The sequence below is a fragment of the Mixophyes fleayi genome, chromosome 4, assembly GCF_038048845.1.
Source record: "Mixophyes fleayi isolate aMixFle1 chromosome 4, aMixFle1.hap1, whole genome shotgun sequence".
Lineage (NCBI taxonomy): Eukaryota > Metazoa > Chordata > Amphibia > Anura > Limnodynastidae > Mixophyes > Mixophyes fleayi.
In genome coordinates, this window is record NC_134405.1 from 70,022,963 (window position 1) to 70,045,637 (window position 22,675).

The 22,675-nt window shown below is 41.6% G+C and overlaps 1 protein-coding gene across 2 annotated transcripts in view; it reads left to right on the top strand.

Moving 5' to 3' along the window:
• Positions 1-3,591: 3,591 nt before the first annotated feature.
• The window catches only part of ARHGAP25 (Rho GTPase activating protein 25), an 84,608-nt gene continuing 65,524 nt past the window's right edge, over positions 3,592-22,675 (top strand). The window contains exon 1 of one of the 2 annotated variants that reach the window (XM_075207392.1): positions 3,592-4,046. In XM_075207392.1, the coding sequence (XP_075063493.1) occupies positions 3,986-4,046 (61 nt within the window). In that variant the 5' untranslated portion in view covers positions 3,592-3,985. Of the gene's footprint in view, positions 4,047-10,038; positions 10,073-22,675 lie in introns of those variants that run through there. The other variant, XM_075207393.1, reaches the window with a different exon arrangement.

Consider the following 22,675-nt stretch of genomic DNA (forward strand, 5'->3'; position numbering starts at 1 on the left):
TTCACTAAATAAACCATGGTGGAAAACCATAAGGGACTCATTTAGAAATTGGATTATTCCAGCTAGAAAGTACAATTTTGCACCGTGAAAAAAGTGTGAGGGGGGGGCAAATTTAAAATGTACACATGGGTTTACAGTTGGAAAGGGGCACATCCCAATACAACTTAAAATCATTGTAAAAATAAAGTTGCTCTGTATTTGTGTGCTACATGCAGAAGCAGGAAACAGTTGCACTTGCACCCGTTGCTTCACAACATGGTTTGTCCAGGTGCAAATTTGCACTTTTAAATGGATTTGCTCCAAACTCTAAATGAGGACCAAAATGTGCACCAGGGAGAGGAGTTGTGAGGCAAGGAGTGATAATAGGTTGAACGTGAGGTTGCAAAGAGCATTAAAGATAAACATAAGAAGTAAACATTGCCAGATAGCATTCTTAGGATCACATGGAGTGTCCAGGCAGTACACAAGGCAGGTGCATGAAGTGTAAGGTAGCAGGTACTCACAAGACAGTGTTGGATTTCATTCTCTTGTACCGGTGATTTTATGAAGTATGTTCACCTCCTGTATAACTCTAACTTTAATGCAAATCTTATTATACACTTGAAACAAACACGCTCTTATAAGAAATACATACTTAATACTAGGAGCCTGATACAAATCAGAACGCACGTGGGGGCTTAAAAAAAAAGAGCACGTAACTGGATCGTAGTTCTGGCCATATTCAAATCCAAACGGGTTTAAAAATGTGTTTTGATGTTAATCTGTTTGTACGCTCTAATCCAGGGTTTCCCAAACCCAATCCTCAGGGCTCCCCAACAGTGCATGTTTTCCATATCTCCTTGCTGGAGCACAGGTGTATTCATTACTGACTGACACATTGTAACAGATCCACAGGTGGTCCTAATTATGTCACATGTGATCTAGAAAACCTGCACTGTTGGGGAGCCCTGAGGACTGGGTTTGGGAAACCCTGCCCTAATCTGTACTTACTGTATGTTAACAGACAGAACAGAGTGTAGTATACACACAAGCATATGTGCAATATAAGGTCACATCAGAGCACATACAAAAAATTGTATATCATAAAATAAATGAATGACTCTAAATAGTATAATCATTAACAAAAATATGTTTGGTTTAAAAAAATATATATTTTTTTCATATTTTTTTTTACCTTAAAAACATAAATTAAGATCTTCGTAATGCGCACTTTGTATATAATGCGTTTCTATGGTCTATTTTACTTGCATACACATGTTCTGTACTATCTAGTGGCATGTATATGTGTACTTTTCCAAACAAAGGCTATGTCATGCTACTCATCACTATCAGTTTGCACTTACACCTGCCTTGTAGCTGGTGCAAATGATATGGCTGAAACAAACGTACTTCAGAGGAACCCAGGACTAGGGTTGGCAGCATCTGCGTCAGGACGCCTCTACTGTACAATATCCACCTGCGCCCGCCCCTTCCCTCCCTCCCGTTCTATCCTTCAAACTGTAGGCAGTCGTAAGGGTGGTATTCAATTAGGATTCATGGCTGCGATTACATGCGGCTGCGCTTGTAAAGTGTCATTGCGGATTTCATAGGGATATGCACAGAAATCCACGATGTTGTGGTTCCAGGACCCGTGCAGGCGCGAATCCTAATTGAATATGCCTCCTAAGTGTAATTTCGGACATGAATTGCATGCAATTGCTTTCATTGGTGTAAAGTCCGTTTATGAGCATGCGTACAGCTATTTCTCGCAAGATACGGAACACAAATGGACTAATATCCGAATGCGGATTAAACCCTAGATCTGCAGCAAGCACAGACCGAATTTGTAATGTTTACAATTCATGTAGAACAGCATACAATACAATGAATAGAAATTGCTTGTTTGCTAAGTAACTGGTGCAGAGATGGTATAAGAAGATAATTGCCATAAAACTAGAAGAAATTGAACATCTGATTGCTGGCTAAATAACTGGTGCAGAGTAGATAGGACTGAAGTCTGTATGACACCTTGCCTCTGTTTCTCTATTCTTATTGGCTACACAGCTTTCTCTTGACACAGTCAGCAACTTCATTCTGCTGGCTAAGTAGATAACTTTCACTTGGGGCTTTCCAAACATTTCTATTCATAGCTTAATGGAGTTTGAAATACAGTTTAAAAAAATAAAATAAAATATATTTGTACTCAAGACCATGACTTCCCTTTTAATTGTTAAATATGTATCAACAGTGGAACAATTGCCTCAGTTGGCAGCCATGGAGCAATGGATGCACATGGCCTTCACACTACACAGTGATGATCTTGGAGTTCTGTTCTAAGGCCAGAAGCTATGCTGACAAACAATGAATGTTGCTTCCCCAATATGGACATGCCAGAGTCAAATATTGCAAAAAAGTGAAAAGTGACAACATTGTGTAGCGCTCTTGTGATATTTTCCGTTGTGAAATCTCTGTATCTGCCTAAGATGTTGTGCTGGAGCATGCAGTAGGAAGAGAGAGAATGAGGAGGGTCAGATGGAGGACCGCAGCTCAAAACTTGCAGCAGAGGCAACAGAAATATAGACAGGGCCGGTGCTAGGGTCCACGGCGCCCTAGGCATTATTAAAAAATCGCCGGCGGTGGTGGCAAAATAGCCTCTTCCCCCTCTCCCCGTGCATCTGAATGCTGTGCGGCGGCCGTGACAGGTATGGTCAGCGGTCGCCGCACAGTTTTAAAGTCTTTTAGTATTCTGTGGCGCCCTCCAGAGCCCGGCGCCCTAGGCAAGTGCCTAACCTTGCCTAATGGGAGCGCCGGGTCTGAATATAGAAACACCCTCACTCATCCCCGCGGATGACTAAATAAAAAGTGTTGTGTAAGATGAGATACGATATCAGTTTGGGATGTTGGTGAGGGAGAGCAAACAGGAACACAGCACCTGCGGGATGGGAACGCAGTGACAGCTTCCTCCCTTTTATGGGTGTCTTGAGATTGTGAGCCTGAGCATTGGATGCTTTTGAACCTACAGTGTTCTTCAGGGCTGCACCTTTGTTATCCACTAAATGCAAATGATTTGTCTTGGAAGATTTTAGAATCTAGGATGTGACCAGATTCCAAGAGGAATTTGGAGCTCTGGAACAGCAACTCCCCCCCCCCCCCCCCCACCACCCCCCAACAGGCCACAGGCAAAGGTGTTGTATACCAAAGGGGTGTGGTCAACATGGGGCGTGGCTGCGCTTCTTTGGACATGACATATTGGCAGAGATTCAATTGCCGGCGATATGACACTCAGACATCGCGCAGCGCACATTGCCGGCAGTTATGGTAGAAATCTCTGCTCATTTTACCTCGCACCCCGTGCGAGGAAAATGGGAGGAGATTTCTGTCAAATCTCCACCGCAAAGACCTGTATATAATAATAATAGTCCTGTATATAATAATATAATACTGTATATATGATCCTGTTATAATACAGTACATATTGTAACACTTCAATGGTCCATGCATCTGCACAGTACAATTGTACATTATATATAGATTATAAATATTTCTATTTCCTCTCATATATTTGTCATACACTCACTGACTCATGTATTATTTGTCAGACAGAATTACACAGGCTTGGTAACACTAAATGTTTTTTGTTTTTTTTTTGTTTTGAGAAATGCTTTTTGCAAAATGCCCACAACTTCCTCAAATGCAAGCAAAGTAGCTGTCAGACTGGTTTCTTTTCTGAGCAAATCATAAACATAATTAGATGGACTTTATGTGAGCTCAGATTCTCAGGTCACCGGCCAGGAAGCACCCAAGAAGCACCAGCCCCTTAGAAGCGATGTGTGCAGGCGACTGTCAGTGAACTGTGCAGAGTTGTACCTGCTGAGTGGAGCAGGAAGAGGAAGACTGTTATTTCATTAACATGCAGCTCTTGGCTTTACATGGTGGGTAATTAGTGGGCCTGAGACACCGACAACTGAACCGTACATCCTAGGGATAAACTCCATGCTTCATTATCATGTCCTTGAAACTACCAAGAAACTGGGAGTTCACCCTGAAACCTGACTTCGGGAGAATAGGTAAAGAAACCATATCACTTTTGTTTGTATATTATGTTATGACACACGATAGCATGTGTGTTTTAACAATGCTGCTCATGGTACTGTAGCTACAGAAGGAAACTCTCTCTCTTGTTTTTGGGACCTTCTGTATAATATTGTATAATTTGTTATTTGGGGACCTATTAGTCAATCTATCTGCATATTATGTATATGAAAAAAGAAAGAGGAGATTTAATTTATGTACTTAGAAATTTGTGAAGTTTTTGCCTTCAAAAAGAATCAAATCTCTTTAGGTAACACACTATGGGGGGAATTCAGTTGTCCGCGTGGTGCCCTTTGAATGGTCACGTGGGCACTCTGCAGCGATGTAACATTGCGGATTTCTCATTAGAGGTGCGCAGGAAAATCTGTGATGTTGGAATGCAATAGTACCCTGAAATGTGCCCCGTCGCAATGTTCATCAGCGCATTGCGCACAAGTGAATACCCCCTATATGTCATTATATAATTCACTATATGGCTTTTATTATATTTTTTATTTTCACCGTTTATAACCATTGGAAATAATGCAAAGGCACATATTTGTATCAGTTTTACTACAACAAATATATAATTATACTATAATGTCATTTTTCCCTCTAGACATATAGATAGCCTGTCCTGTGCTATAGTATGCTGTAATCTCATTAATTTGAATTGAATGTTGTTGAATAAGAGTCAGACTGGTTTAGTCAAAATATCCCATACTCTGAGTACTACAAAAAAGGTGGATTATAGTCTTCAAATAACTGCTGATAAATAACGTAGAATAGTATCAATCATAGGATGATAGAAACCTCACTTTAACACTGCTGTGGAAATATAATCTGGAACCCATGGAAAATATTTGCACTTCTGGATATTCGTTTTGAGATTTACAGAGAATGAAAATATTGTATATAAAGTTCAGACATCTGTGTTAGATTGGATTAAATGTTCCATTTCAGTGTAAAGATTATTAGCTCCAATTAAATTGGGTATATATGGGGCGGTCATGCCGTTTACATACCTCCCAACATGCAAGTCCCCGGCATTGGGACAGGTGGCGTGGCCATGTCTCGATGGGGGTGAGGTCATACCCCCAAGGGCTGCCTTTGGTATCCCCCTTGCACCAAACATCCCCACTCATGGGACAAAAATTTTCCCGGACTGGACATCTGGACAGAGCCCTAAATTAGGGACTGTCCCGCTGAGATCCGGAACAGTCGGGAAGTATGCGTTTAGTCCAATCTATAAATGACAGGATCACTTTCCACTTTTAACACACATTCAGGCCAACATTTGCTGATATCACTAAAGAATCATAACGTATGTGTCCAGCATTAGGGTAGATCTTGGAGCATTGACAAATCTGCCATTGGCCATCTATAAATTGATCAGACATAACAATTTAGCTACACAGATAACTAAAGTGCTGTTTTGTAAGGTATTTAAGTTCTATAAGGTATTATAATTAAATGAGGAGATGGCTCCAAGTTCAGACTGAGACAATGGCTATACGATTCATTGTGATCTATAAAGCTTCACAGTGGTATTTGGCCAGATACAGCGCCTTGAAAAATTATCTAGGCCTCAACACATTTTTGTACATTTTATTGCCGCAGATTCAGAATTTTTTTGGCTAGTATTGAGTACCAGGTCGAATCAAAATATTCTAAAACCTTTCCGCAATTTAAAAAACTGAAAACTAGTTCACAGCAGTGTTGCTGGGGATCTTCTCTGTATTTCCTCCTTTCTGGATAACCTCACCCTTTCAAGCCCCTGCTGTGAACCTATAAATTGATTGATCGCCTTCCATTTCTCTCTTGAGGTCAGACAGAAGATTGCAGCAGGCATGGAGAAATCAGTCTCCAGAGACCTTGATGTTCTTGTCTCCACTGTACGTAATGTTTTTAGGAAGTTTAAGTTCCATGGCACTGTAGCCAACCACTCTGGAAAGAGTAAACAGAGCAGGGCTGTTTGAATGGTGGCAGAGGACCTCGATCATCTGCCAAATAGATTCAGTCTTTCCTTCAGACAACAGATTCAACTCACATTATCCATCACCAACTCAATGAAAGGGGGCAATAATGTTGGAGGCCCTCACTGTGAGACAGACATAAGAAAGCCTGACTGGAGGTTTCCAAAACACACCTGAGCAAGACAAATTCCATTTGAGAAAATATCCTGTGGACAGATGAGTCCTTGTTAGAGTTTTTTGGAAAACACATCATCCCTAAGTTTACTGAGAGCAAAATGTAACTTGTAGGAGTTAGGTTACTAGGCCATTCTGGAGCACAATATCGAACCCAGTAACAGAAAGCTGGGTCTCTGTTGAAGGTCATGGGTCAGGACAGCAGGACAGTGACCCCCAAACACTTCTCAAAAAGCACCTAGGAATAGTTCAAGACAAAACGCTGGAGTAATCTGAAGTGTCCAGCAATGAGCACAGATCAATATCCCATCGATCACCTATAAAATATCTGAAAATAGCAGTTAGCAGAAGGCACCTTTCACATCTGGGAGAACTGGAGCAGTCTGCACAAGAAGAGTGGATCTAAGTGCCAGTAGGGAGGTGCAGGGAGCTCATCCATGGCTGTAGGAAGCAGCTGATTGCAGCTATTTTGACCAAAGACTGTGCTACCAAATATTAGGTCTGGGGTGTCAATAATTTTGGCAGTCCCATTTGCTTTTTTCATTTTCTGATTTAAAGGGATATACAGTATTACCTTCAGAATGAAAAAAAAACAAAGGTTCTGTATATTAACAGAGAAAGAATTGTGGAGACCAAATACTGTTGTCAATTTAAACTTATGTTTAGAGGAAATTGTGAGTTATATGCAGGGCCGGTGCAAGGTTGCCCGGCACCCTAGGCAAAGCTTAAGCTTGCTGCCCCCCCCCCCCCCCCCAAATAAAAAAAATTCTAATTTCCCAGCCACTGACACACTTAAAAATAATAACTCTTACCCCCTCTTGGCTGGCTACAATGCAGTCCAGATGTCTGACGCAGCACTGATGTCTGATGCAGAATGCTGTCCAGGCTTCACTGCTGCCCGGGCGCAAACACAGGATATCTAGAGGGGAGGCTCCAAATGCTAGACTTCAGAACAAAACAAACGAAAGAAAAGAAAACATGACATCACTCACCTGTTACACACTGACATGTACCCCGCTGCCCACCAACTTCACTCACACATGCCCATCTGCACACTAGCTGTTCTCACATATGTCACCCCTTGCCCATCAGCTTGTGTCACATATGCCAGCCGCATAACACCAGCTTTACTCACATGCCCCCCTGCCCACTACTTGGCTCTCCTCTGTTGCTGTCTATTAATGTATTCTGTAGATGATATATTAAATATACTAACACATGCAAATAAATAGAGAAAGGTAATCTAAATGACAGATAATCCAGACCGTTCTATTTTATTTGCATTTGTTAATGTACTCTGCAGATGTAAAATTAAACTAATAGAGGGCAACAAAGGAGAGCCAAATAGAGGGCAAATACTAATGCACATAAATGGTTCCTTAACTATCCTAGAGTAGCCCCAGCAAGGTGAATTAAAGCTGTGCTTCATTATGCATCGCTGCATTTTGTCACGGCACTATTTTAGTATAAAGACCCCATAGTCTCTAACTCAAGGACATTTCTAAGTGTAATCCCCCATCTCTCTATTTTCTCCAGCCTCCTCCTCCCCCCAATTTTCTGTAGCAATCATTCTCCCCCCTTTGTATAGCCTCCATTCTCCCCCTTTGTATAGCCTCCATTCTCCCCCTTTGTATAGCCTCCATTCTCCCCCTTTGGATAGCCTCCATTCTCCCCCCTTTCTATAGCCTCCATTCTCCCCCTTTGTATAGCCTCCATTCTCCCCCCTTTGTATAGCCTCCATTCTCCCCCCTTTGTGTAGCCTCCATTCTCCCCCCTTTCTATAGCCTCCATTCTCCCCCTTTGTATAGCCTCCATTCTCCCCCTTTGTATAGCCTCCATTCTCCCCCCTTTGTATAGCCTCCATTCTCCCCCTTTGTATAGCCTCCATTCTCCCCCTTTGTATAGCCTCCATTCTCCCCCTTTGTATAGCCTTCATTCTCCCCCTTTGTATAGCCTCCATTCTCCCCCCTTTCTATAGCCTCCATTCTCCCCCTTTGTATAGCCTCCATTCTCCCCCTTTGTATAGCCTCCATTCTCCCTCTTTGTATAGCCTCCATTCTCCCCCTTTGTATAGCCTCCATTCTCCCCCTTTGTATAGCCTCCATTCTCCCCCTTTGTATAGCCTCCATTCTCCCCCTTTGTATAGCCTCCATTCTCCCCCTTAGTATAGCCTCCATTCTCCCCCCTTTGTATAGCCTCCATTCTCCCCCTTTGTATAGCCTCCATTCTCCCCCTTTGTATAGCCTCCATTCTCCCCCTTTGTATAGCCTCCATTCTCCCCCTTTGTATAGCCTCCATTCTCCCCCCTTTGTGTAGCCTCCATTCTCCCCCCTTTGTATAGCCTCCATTCTCCCTCCTTACTGTAGCTTCCATTCCCCTCTTTCTGTAGCTTCCGTTCTCCCCCCTATGTATAGCATCCGTCCGCCGTCCCCTCCTGTTATCTGTAGCCTCCTCTTTCCTGTACTCACCTTAACTTCTTCATTTTCCTTCCTTTCTCTTCTTCCTCGCTTCTGTCTTCTTTCTCGCTTCTGTCTTCTTTCTCTGTCTCCTCTACACTGGCAGCGTCATGCGTCGTGACGTCACAACGCTGCCAGGCGCTGGGTAAATTTTAAAATGCGGTGCTGCTACAGTGCAGCACCGCATTATAGCGATCGAGCGGGCGGGCGGGAGCATTTATTTAATTATCACTGGGTCCCCCACTTCAGTGCCGCCCTCCAGAGCCCGGCGCCCTAGGCAACTGCCTAACGTTGCCTAATGGGAGCGCCGGGCCTGGTTATATGAAAAAATGTAAGGGTGCCGAAATTTTTGGGCAACCTCTACATTGGGTCGTTAATCTCCAAGATATTTCGCAAAAAGGGCATCTGTGGCAGGGTTCCAAGGAAGAAGCCTTGGCGGGAAAATAACCCATTTTCTTGCCTGCAAAGAGTTTGCAGATCACCATTCAAACACTAAAGAGAAATTCCAGGCTGTGAGATTTTTCAGTGTGCAAAAGGGTTAGTGGGCTAAATACAATTTCAAGGACCTGTAGATCTCATACTAGGTATCGGCTGCACTACACAAACTAGGTTCTTTTTTCTTTTGCATGTACTTTAACCTCAGACAGAACAGGATGTGTAATGCGTTAAACATAAAACCTTCTGTATAATATACTTGTCAAAGAGCCTTAGCTGCAAGAATGAAACCAAATTAACTGAAATTTACATTTCCCATTACATCACCTTTCAAGTTAGGATGTAACAAATGTAGAATAAAAATATGGCCTGAAAATGTGAAAAACTCTGCAGGAACTTAGGCCTGCGAATCCAGGGCAAGGAGATTGTGTTGCACCAATTATGCAACTGCATTTCCTGTCGTATTGCTTTTCTAGATTAAATGACAAGTAAAATCTTTATAAGACATCCTGGTGCCGACTGGGGAAAAATAATTAAACATAACACGTGAAATTGTGTTTATTAACTTTATGAGGTTTATATATGTAATATTATCTGATATTTAGAACTACTGAAAAACCGAACTATTTACATTTATGTTTTCAAACTATAATGCTTTTAAATACTGCCTCTGTTATCAACAATAACACTTTAAAGTAATATTTTTTTCTGTATGGTAATACAAAGTACATGTTATTTTCAGTATAGTGAAAAGCAACAAGACATTAAAAATAGTTGTCTACTATACATTACTATTATCTTTTATTTATAGGGCACCACAAATGTCCACAGCGCCAACAAGAGAGAATACAACAAAACAGTACATTACAAGACAATACAATATAGACATTGCAGTACAATAAACAACACGGCCATGAACAGCCGCACTGGGCAATGAGGTGCAAGGTGTATAGCAACACATTATGAAGAGAATAATGAAGGGTATGTGTGGTAATGATTCGGCGCAAGCTGAAACCTGTGCCCATGAGTGTGGGCACTGCTAGCAGGATCAGAGCCAGTGATTGAGGTGTGAGAAGAAGGGAGATGTAGAGTCCAGGGGCAGAGAGCCCAGGAAGGAGGTGAAAAGCATAACTGGCATGCAGAAGGCATAATTAATGAAAAGAGGACAGGAGGGAAGAGGGCCCTGCTCCAGAGAGCTTACAATCTAGAGGTTCCACATTCTGCTTAAACGTACACTTAAAAGCATAATTTTTAAAATTTATTTTTATGGAATAATAATTTGTAGAAGAGCCGCTTTCATATATCAGCAGTTTATATATTTACGAAATAGCAGGACTGTCAACATGTCTTTGAGAGTAATAAAACTACAAATGAGTCATACAAATACAATAATGACATAATGAGAAATAGTCCACTTATTATAAGAGAGGGCTCCTGTTACTAAGAGTTAGCTATCTAGATGAATATTTAAGGCTGCAGTCTCCTTTTTAAGATTCATTTTGGTATATCTATAATAATAATAATAATAATAATAATATGAGGCCAGGAGGGGTGGTCTCTAAATTCTACATATTCAGGGGCGCACGGAGGATTGTCGGGGGGGGGGGGGGGGGGGTTTCTCCCCGCCGACCGAAAAAACAAAAAACAAAAAAACAGGAGAGAGAGAGCTGCTGCGCATACGCCCGCGCATGCGCAGCAGCTCCGTTTTGCCAGCGCTGTCCTATACAGCAACCACGGCGCTGCCTAAGAAGCGTCTGCGGCGGTGCTGTATACAATACAGCACCGCCGCGGATGCTTCTTTGACAGCGCCGCGGCTGCTGTATAGGACAGTGGCCACTTAGTTAGCGCAGGGGGGGTTTCTAGAGACTCAGAAACCCCCCCTGCGTGCGCCACTGATATTCCTGAGTTCTACATAATGCCTTGAAACAACTATTTTTTTCCTATCATGGTGCTCAGATCTGATTTAATATGTAGAGATTTGACGATTCTTATATGTTGCTTGAGCAGGGTAAACTCTCCTCTCCAGGTCCAGGCCTTGGATAATGCTCGTTCCTGACTTACGCTGGGTATGCACTACAGGTTTTTCAACATTTTATCGCTTCAATCACGCGATAAACGATGATTAGGTCCGATATTGCATTTGTGTGTCGCTGCCTGGTCGACACTATCGACACCTCCCTCTCTTTTGCCCCCCCACATTCAATCTCTTGCCCAATCCTGTTGCTTCCAACTTTGCTACATTGCCCGCATCTGACCCTTCCTATCTCAGGATGCCACAAAAACCATTATCCATGCACTCATCTCCCATCTTGATTACTGTAACCTTCTCACCGGCCTCTCCTGCTCCCACCTCGCCCCCTTTGTTCTATACTTAATGCGGCTGGGAGACTTATCATCTTTTCACACTGTTTTTCTTTTGCCTCCCCTCTCTGTCTTGCCTTACACTGGCTCCCCTTCCCATACAGAATCCTTTTCAAACTCCACACCCTCACCTACAAGGCCTTCTCCCAATCCACTGCTGCATACATCTCTAACCTCCTCTCCATTCACACTCACTCCCGCTCCCTGAGATCGTCCAATGACTGTCGCCTCTCCTGCTCTGATCTCCTCATCCCACACCAGAATCCAAGATTTCTCCCATTCTGCTCCCCTCCACTCGACTGACCTACCATACTCTATCTGACTGTCCCCTAATTTTTGCCCCTTCAAACGGGCACTTAAACTCTCACCTGTTCCTCAAAACCTACCAGCCACCCACCTAACCATCTCTCCATGCTTGTTCTCCTTAATTCTCTCTTCCCTTTCCCTTTACTCCCTCCTTTAGCGCTAGATCACATCTACTGACTCCCTTTGTGCCTCCTGTCTGTTTGTCCTCTCTTTAGGATGTAAGTTCTTACAGGTAGGGCCCTCTTCCCTCCTGTCTCTATACCTATTCTTCTGCTCCAACTTCAGTGTACTTTGAGCTTTGGAGTGTTGGTATTATTTGTTTATTGTTCTGTTCTGTTTTACCCTGTATAGTCTACTGTTTGTATTATATTTGGCGCTGCGGAAATCTTGTGGCGCCCTATAAATAAAGGATAATGATGATGATAATAATAGTGTGTACGCTACCAAGTTTTATCGTGATTCGTAACATTTGCTTTGATTTTATAAACTGACTAAAAATCACTATCAAATATGATTATGTCGAGCAAATGTGGCAGTGTGTACACACTCACAACCAACAGTGTAGGCAGATCTCTATAGAGTTTACAGAGTCCTGAACTTTTCAGCAGATGGTTATGACAGATGAAGATCACAGATCTGAAGGTAAATCGTGTAGGTGTGTACAGATAAATCTGTATGCTCATCAGGGCTTTCAGTCATTGGTACAATTATTACAGAAATCGCATTGGCAGTAATTTTCTGTAGTCTGTACCCAGATTTAGGCCTTGGCCTTTTTGTTTTGCTTACTAATACGTTTAATTTGATATTCTGGCCAATTTGGGAAAATACAATTCTTAGCAAAATAAATATATATAAAAAAAGTTTTAAATTATCTCAAAATATTTCATACTAAAAGAAATTCTGAATAAGGTGCAGGTATACACAAAACATCTTATCAGGTGACCTTTCAGGGACTTGAAGTACCGCTTTGGCAGTAAATTCCTACTACCGTGACCAGAAAGACACATTCTATGTCACTTAAGACAGCGACATTTGTAAATGCAATTTAAATGTTACATATGTGTTCTTGCACACCTATATTTCATCACATGTTCCACAGGCTGAAAAAAGGACTAAAAAACATTGCATGGGGTGGAACAGCGTTCCCCACTCAGTTTCATGGAACACTGACTAAGCATATCATTGTATTAGAATGCTATGGCTTTCTGGTCATACAACCATGACATTCAAGTGCCTGTTTAGCACTGAAAAATGTGCACTTCAGCACAGCAGCCAATCAGCAATTACCTTTAATCTGTCATGTGCAAGTTAGCCAATGAAAGTAAATTTGATTGGTTGCTATGGTTTAGTACAAATTCTACCCAAAAATTATTTTTTACTACATGAGGCCTCCAATCAGTAGGTCAGTGTCATACAGGCATTTTAGGACACCTCAATTTTGTTATTTGCTGAGGTAAGGCAATTTACCATAACATAAAATGGTGACCATTATTTCCCTGACACACCATATGACGTTAGACGGTGAGATTGATGTGTGCCAGAGAACCGGGGTTTACCACTCTCTTCCTTGTTATCTTGATTGGGTGTATTACAACATACCCTCGCTTTACAACACTTTGGTTTTCTGGTCAGAAAATTGCAGCATTCTAAAAACAGCTTCACATACAGGAAGTTGTGCCATTACAGCAAACCCATCCTTAGTGATCTTTAATGATGCAGCTGAGTTACATGAGAGGTTTGAGAATTTTCGGCAAAATGAACATGAATCGAGTTTTACAGGGGAATGGAATGTTTCGCAGAAGTGCAAAACAAACTTCAAGTTCCAATTTTGCTACGTTTATTTGTGTGTAATGCCTTCCGACTGTAAATTCACATTATTGCAGCATTTATAGTCTTTAAATGAAGCTGGATAATGACCCTCAATTCATCCTGCTGTATGGTGTGTTTGGGATTGGACCAATCTCTGCTGGTTAAAAATGTAAAATATTGTGGCAAATGCAGAATCAGGTATAGTTATGAAACTGCCAATCATCTCTAAGTTAAATACTAGTACTACATTTTACTGCTGGACCTGTACCAGATGAGATACAGAACATGTTAGGTTCCCATCAGCCTAAGTTGTCAGGAATTAAGTGTTTGTCTCAGTTTTTATAAACATTTGTGGAGTTTTTTGGATAATAAATAAATAACCCTCCAAAAAATCATCAAAATATTATTGTTTTTGTTGGCATTGCCACTGCCAGGAACACAGTGCAGAGCTAACCCACAACAACACGTATCCATGATAATGGAAATATCTTGCTCTCATTGAGAATTTTATAATGAATATAGAAATGTTGTATAAATAGAAGCTTGTAGCCAGACTATTTACAGACTCAACGTCAATCACTTTCTGTGACATATGTCTTCAGAGATACTGCAGCTCTCCAAGCCAACAACAATGGCCCATATATTTGAAGACAGAAAATTCTAGGTCAGTAGATACTATATTACAACTATAATAACTTAGTCACTGTATAGGAATATATATATATATATATATATATATATATATATATATATATACATACATACAAGTTAACCCGTGCATGATACTCATGCATTCTAGTCAAATCAAGCTACTTAAGGTGATAAAAAGGTTCTTGTCATGTATTTGGGCCATAGCCCAGGCCTCCTCAGGGGAAGAGCGTTACTTCCCGACGCAAGCGCCCTTTTTTAACATGGTTTTGTCCACATGTCATCACCTCATCATTCTTCTCCATCACCTCATTCTTCATTTTCATCGCCACATCTATCCAGATGTCTATCCAGACACAGGGATCTCTCTCAGCGGTTCTGAGTATCACACTCCTCTCGCTCTGTCACCCCCGGTAACCCCCAACCACTCCCAACTGTCACCCCCGGCAACCACCAACCACTCCCAACTGTCACTTCTCCTTCAAGAAATATATATATATATTTTTTAAATCTTTATAAACACTTTTAACAATTAACAAATTAAATTAACAAATTAAAAACATCTTAGTATACCAAATTTCAGCCCTTTCTGAGGTTTTTTTTCCACACACACTAAGAATTTAGTAGGTCAGTGTATAACTCCGCCCAGCAGGTGGCGCTGCAGCTTGGTTTTATTTTTTCCACACACACATAGACAGACTAACACACGCCACTAAGCATTTATATTATAGATATATACATATTCCTATATAATAACAGTTATACTTTTTTATACTTTACCACTAAAAATATATATATATATATATATATATATATATATATATATATATATATATATATATATATCTATATATATATATAATTAGTGGCAAATTTACTGGATTACTGTATAATGGCTTCTATATTTCACCTAGATTCCTAACCTACTTTATCATCATCATCAGCTATTTATCTAGTGCTACTAATTCCACAACGCTGTACAGAGAACTCACTCACATCAGTCTCTGCCCCATTGGAACTTAGTCTAAATTCCCTAACATACACACACGCAAACACACACACAGAGATACTAAGGTTCATTTAAAAGCAGCCAATTAACCTATAAGTATTTTTTTTGAAGTGTGGGACGAAAACAAGTAAATACTGAACCAAACGTGTGGATGGCCTAATGGCCCTGACCCTAACCAAATGGCCAGTGCTAAATCTGGCGTTAGAGTGACTACACCCCATCTAGACAACAAAGCAGGTCACGGGGTCCCCCACACAAACAAATTGAGTAACCTTTCCCTCGAAGGGGACAGTGACCTGCGGCCAATCAGCGATAGCACCGCATGTATCCGTCCCTGTTCGCAATGCTTTCCTACCAACTATGTCTCCTTTGTATAAAGGGAGAGAAAAGTTTAATTTAAAGACAGTATAAATGTTTGTTATTTAATCATATAGTTTGCACACAGGCATATTCTAATATAATTAATACTGTGGAAGACTATTGTGCAATTGATTTTATATGCAAAACCTCCTCTGAAGGTTCCGATTTATGTAGGGCTCTGCTCTAGTTTTGTATTATTATAACTAGCAGTGTGTCAACATTAGTTTCATGAGGAGAGGGGGCCTTCCTTGCACAGCGTGACTATGCCTAGTTTTCCCTTCCTGTTTAATGACACTGTACCTATTTAATAGATCTTGTCGACCACAAGAAAGCAAAGGGAGAGTTTAATGGACTTTGTATACTTCAGATAGGTGTCATATTTTAAATATTATGGGACCCCTATTCATGACTCAAATATATCACATTGAAAATCAGTAAAGAAAAATGTATTTCACTTATAATTCATGTTTATTTAACTTTAAATTGTATAATTGTATTCTTCTATAATATTATTGTTATTATTTTTAACCTTTATTTATATAGTACCGACTTCCTATGCAGTGTTGGTACAGAGAATGTTAAATCATTCACATCAGTCCCTCATCTAGTGAAGTTTTTAGGCTGTATAATTCTGTACCATATTTGGAGAACAGCAGTTAGTATTGCTGCCTCACAGTGCTGGGCTTCACTGCATGTGTGTGGCATTTGCATGCTCACCTTGTGTTTGTTGGAATTTTCCCTGGTTGCCCCAGTTACCTATGTTCTTGGATGTAAATTAATCTTGGTATATACTGTGTGTGTGTGTGTGTGTGTATGTATGTATGTATATATATATATATATATATATATATATATATATATATATATATATATAAAAAAAAATTGACACCCAGCAGATGACAGACACAGCGCCTTGTTTCTTAAATAAAGGTGCTTTTATTGTACACATTACCGATAATCAACAGCATGCTTTTGTCATGTGACACCCACCAGGCGACCCTAGACATAGACTTCCTGCCTAGTCAACGGGCAACCTGATTGGCATCGGTCGCATTGCACAATAGGACAATGCAGGTTTAAATACATCAACGCCTCCCCTTAGTCTAATTACCTCATTAGACCCTGCCTTCCACCTGTGTGTGTTCAACCTAGGAATATCGCTCTGCAAGAATTTAACCCTATCTGTCACCTTATTCTGCAGATTGTCAGTCAAGCAATATCATATAATGTAGCACACAAATACTTGATAGCTTATTTATACACTGAAATTTAAAGTTGATATTTGTGTACTACATGAAAAAAACAGTCAGTATTTAACTTATGTGCAAAACAGAATACTAATTTGCACCCCTTGCATTGTAACATGATTTTGTCCAGGAGACCGAAATAAGAAGTTTCTTAAGTTAAAATCCTTAATGAATCAGGCCCCTAGTTTATTAATATTATTATTATAATTTATTTATTAGGCGCCACAAGGTGTCCGCAGCGCCGTACATAGTACAAACAGTAAACCATACAGGGTTAAACAGTACAGAACAGTAAACACAAAGTACCCGTACTTCAGAAACTCCGGGACAGACAAATGGAGTAAGGACGGAACAGAAGAACAGGTGTGGAGACACGAAGGAAGAAGTGCCCTGCTCAACGAGCTTACATCCTAAGGGAGGGTGGACGAAATAGACACAAGAGGGAGCGGTGATGCCAGGGGAGAGAGGGAAGAGTGAGGAGAGTAAGTGAGGGGTTAGGTGGATGATTGGTAGGCTTTAAGGAACAGGTGAGATTTAAGTGCTCGTTTGAAGGAGCACAGCTTGGGAGCGAGACAGATGAAGCGAGGGAGGTCATTCCAGTGTAGGGGGGCAGCTCGGGAGAAGTCTTGGATTCTGGAGTGGGAAGTGGTAATGAGAGTGGAAGAGAGGCGACGGTCAGTGGCAGAGTGCAGGGATCGGGCAGGAGTGTGAATGGTGAGGAGGTCGGAGATGTAGGGGGCAGTAGACTGGGAGAGAGCTTTGTAAGTGGTGGTAAGGAGTTTGAAGAGTATTCTGTAGGGGATGGGGAGCCAGTGTAGGGCAAGGCAGAGAGGGGAAGCAGAGGAGGAGTGGCGTGAGAGAAAGATGAGTCGAGCAGCCGCATTGAGTACAGAGCAGAGGGGGGCGAGATGAGAGAGGGGGAGGCCAGTGAGGAGAAGGTTGCAGTAGTCGAGGCGGGAGATGATGAGTGCATGGATGATGGTTTTGGTGGCGTCTTGTGAGAGGAAGGGTCGGATGCGGGCTATGTTGCAAAGTTGGAGTCTACATGCTTGGGCAAGGGATTGGACATGGGGGGCAAAAGAGAGAGAGGAGTCAAGGGTGACACCCAGGCAATGGAGCTGGGTAACAGAGGAGATGGTGGTGTTGTTAACAACGATAGAGAGGTTGTGGTGGGAGGGGAGTTTGGGGGGAGGAAAGACAATGAATTCAGTTTTGGAGATGTTAATTTTGAGAAAGCGGGAGGACATCCAGGAGGAGATGGCAGAGAGGCAGTCAGATACGCGAGAGATAAGGGAGGGAGAGAGATCAGGAGAAGAGATGTAGAGTTGAATGTCGTCAGCATACAGGTGATACTGAAGACCAAAGGAGGAGATGAGCGCACCGAAGGAGGAAGTGTATAGCGAAAAGAGTAAAGGGCCGAGGACAGATCCCTGGGGGACACCTACTGGGAGTGGACAGGGGGTGGAGGAAGAGCCAGACATGAAGACAGAGAAGGTGCGGTTAGCGAGGTAGGAGCAGAACCAGGCATGGATGGAACCGGAGAGGCCGAGAGAGAGAAGAGTTTGCAGAAGGAGGGGGTGGTCCACAGTGTCAAAGGCCGCGGAGAGGTCAAGGAGGATGAGTAAGTTGAAGTGACCCTTCGATTTGGCTGAAAGGAGGTCGTTGGTAACTTTGGCCAGGGCAGTTTCAGTGGAGTGGAGTGAACGGTATCCAGATTGGAGAGGGTCAAGGAGGGAATAGTCCGAGAGATATCTGGTGAGGCAACAGCAGACTATCCGCTCAAGAAGTTTGGAGGCGTAGGGGAGAAGTGATATGGGGCGGTAGTTGGCGAGAGAGGTGGGGTCAAGATTGGGTTTTTTGAGGATCGGAGAGATAAGAGCGTGTTTAAATGAGGAGGGTACTACACCGGAGGAGAGTGATAGGTTAAAAAGGTGTGCCAGGTAGGAGCAGGCAGTGGGAGAGAGAGTGGGAGAACACTTCAAAATTGAAGTGTTTCTGCGGAGTGGAAATGGTTGTGTGGCCTTCTGCCAAGCAAAATGCCATAAAATGTGTACTCTCCTCCATTATCTCATTTTTGCACAGGTCAGCAAAACTATGCATAGTCCACGCTTGGTAAGGAATGCCCTCACACCTCTTCTCACCAGTCAGGGCAGACGGCACGTTCTTGCCCCGATGTAGTTAGGCGCACCAGATGAAACTAAAGTGTGTGACGAGATCAAATAGGTCTTTGTACTAAGGCAGTATTGTACATCTTAAGTGCTCTAGACAACATGTCGCAAGTGGGTTCTGCTGAAAATGAAATTAAGACACAAAAATTGTATGTGCAGCTGAATATCCTTAAGGGATTTAGTTTCTAATTGTTGCAGAATCAATATAATGTTACAGCTATCATGTTACAATATATTTTTTACATTGCATATTATTGTACTTAAATTTACTGGTTATTCATAGTTAATTAATGTCCATGTCTTTGAGGGATATCTGACTGTGCTTTTTGGTTATATTTCCATGGGCAGCGCTTTACGTGCATCAGACACTAGAACACGGGAGGGAAAGGGTATCACTGGCAAATTTTGATAATTTTGCCCTCTGCCCAATTCAGGTATGTGTACAGTAATCACAGAGAATTGAGTGGCCTTATCTGTATAGCGTTTGTATGTTCTCCCCGTGTTTGCGTGGGTTTCCTCCAGGTGCTCCGGTTTCCTCCCACACTCCAAAAACATACTAGTAGGTTAATTGGCTGCTATCAAAATTGACCCTAGTCTCTCTCTCTCTCTCTGTCTGTATGTGTATGTTAGGGAATTTAGACTGTAAGCTCCAATGGGACAGGGACTGATGTGAATGAGTTCTCTGTACAGTGCTGCGGAATCAGTGGGGCTGTGTAAATAAAGGGTGATGATGATGATGATGATGATGATAGGCACTTCTTACTATTTGTTGAAAAACGTCTGCATTGTATCCATCCCCCAAAAAAATTGTATTGATAATAAATTTTCCCTTTCTCTGGGAGGGAGTTTGGTGATGTTTTGCTGAATATTACTAATACATTCATTACCGTGGGCTGAAAACACATTGACCCATTATATTCTTTCTGCGTGAATGACTGAATAGTTTATGGAATCATTTATTTACAATGTCCAAACACTGTCTCCCATGTACAAGTGGCAAAAGATGTTCCCCTTTTTCTCAGTGTATAGTTTTAGCAAATACACTGCTTGCGATTACAATGAATTGCCTGTGTATTTGCACTCCTAGATAGGTAATGACGCTACTGACAAGTATAGGAAACAATTGTGTTTTGTGGTGGTCAGTGTGTTTGGAAATCATGATTAATTGCCTGTGTGCTCTCACACCTAGGTAGCTAATGGTGCTCATGACAAGTACAGAAAACAAATTGTGTGTGGCAGCTGCAAGATTTGTAGAATCTGCAAAACTAATAGGCCCATCTCACAGCACTGGTCTATAGGTAGTCTATTAAGCATACTTGACTACTTATGGCAAGTTGAATCCGGGAGAGGGGCGTGTCTATAGGACGGGAGGGGACGGGGCGCAACCAAACGCGTCATTTTGGCCCTGCCCCGTGATAAATATGCCGGTTTGTCGCAGGGGGCGGGGCGGGGCCAAAATGACGCGATTCGCCACAAATCGTGTCATTTTTGCCCCGCAATTGTGGGATGCGGGAGACTTGGCAGCTCTCCTGGGAGTCCATGAGACTGACCCGATTTCGGGAGTCTCCCGGACATTCCAGGAGAGTTGGCAAGTATGCTATTAAGGAGTGTGACAACATGTAATTCTACCTTTTTTACAGTCTACTGTATATAGTTTATTTGAGGGAGGATCAAAATCCACTGTTATCCTTCACACAAACACATGTGGAGGAGCAATAAGTTTGTGATGTCTTGTTATTTAATGGTTGCAAACTTTTACTGTACAGTGACAAGTGTGTTAAACATCATAAGAAATTTTTTTAATCATCTTGATAATAATCCCTGTTGTATTTAAAGGAGTTGCCCGCTTTTATATAACCCCCTGCTATTTAGTCATTCCCCCATGTAGTCTTTCACTGAGGCTCACCCCACCGGTGCACCCAGCCTGTACCAGAAGTTGTCTCCGGTCCAGTGTCACTGACAGATTATAGAAGAGAGTGCTGTTAGTACAGCAGATGTAATGCACTCATGGTGCAGTATGTTCAGCCTCATTATAATCAGAGATTTCTCCTGCATTCACCTACTGTTCGTTGGTTACTGTCTGTATTTTATCGACCTTCTATTTCCCTGCTTTATGATCTGTTTTCCCCACTGGGGTGCCTTAGAAATTGACAATAATAATAATTGCTATGAGTTATACACAATTATATGTTTTAAATATTTAATCTATTGTTAATACACACATACCTAATCCTGGGATGAAGCACATCACCATTTGCCCCTTATTTCCATAAGAGTTTAAAGTCTGGGTGTAATTAGCAGTGTAACTTTAATCTATGTCAGTGTAATGTAATGAGGCTGCTGTCGCGTCAATCAGATGTAGACAGTCAGTACTTACACATTACTTTAAGGAAGGGTTTTCTCCTTTTAGACAAGTTATGTTTCTGTTAGCTAAAGGCTATGCAAACACAAATTGCTTCCCCTTTCCCTCTCAGTTCACCTGGGAGAGGGATAGAAGTGTGCCCAGCATGGTAATATCATACTGGACAGGGCTCTTTTCATTCCCTGCCAGGACCTCCGCTCCATAGCAGTAACTTACTGGTCTGGAGCTCTGACATAGAGAAGCAATTAGCATGTAAGCAAGAATGATTAACATGCTAACCGGCTGATTACTAGAGCCTGTACCAGGTCAGCCAAGATGAAAGAGAACATATATCTTCTCTTGAGCTTTCACTTGTCAGAGACACTTCACCATGACAAACTTCTGTCTCTAATTTTGGATTTCCTCTTTTCCCACCAATCCTTGTGCCTGCTCTCTTCTTGTGTTTCATTGTTTTTGTAAAAATGTTGATAGTCTAAAAAACATTTTTACATGGCTTAACTGAGCAAATTACAAATATTGTGCTTTCATGTATCTCAGTATATAGAACAACAGAAGAGGCACTATGCAGTTGTCATAAAAGCAGAATCCAAAATATACTCTATATAAACATAGGACACTACACCTCCAACATGACCTGATTGCTGTACATGATCATAATACAATTCTATTACACACTATACAGACATAGGAAACTGCACCTCCCAACATGACCTGATCACTGTACATGACCATAATACAATTCTATTACACTCTATACAGACATAGGACACTACACCCCAAACATGACCTGACCACTGTACATGATCATAATACAATTCTATTAAACACTATATAGACATAGGACACTACACCTCCCAATATGACCTGACCACTGTACATGATCATAATACAATTCTATTACACTCTATACAGACATAGGACACTACACCCCCAACATGACCTGACCACTGTACATGATCATAATACAATTCTATTAAACACTATATAGACATAGGACACTACACCTCCCAACATGACCTGATCACTGTACATGACCATAATACAATTCTATTACACTCTATACAGACATAGGACACTACACCCCCAACATGACCTGACCACTGTACATGATCATAATACAATTCTATTAAACACTATATAGACATAGGACACTACACCTCCCAATATGACCTGACCACTGTACATGACCATGATACAATTCTATTACACTCTGTACAGACATTGGGCACTATATCTAAGCAAGATGGCTTGATCATAAAACAATTCTAATGGCTTTTAATAATTTCCCTTTAGTATGTCCCGGTGCAAAGTAGC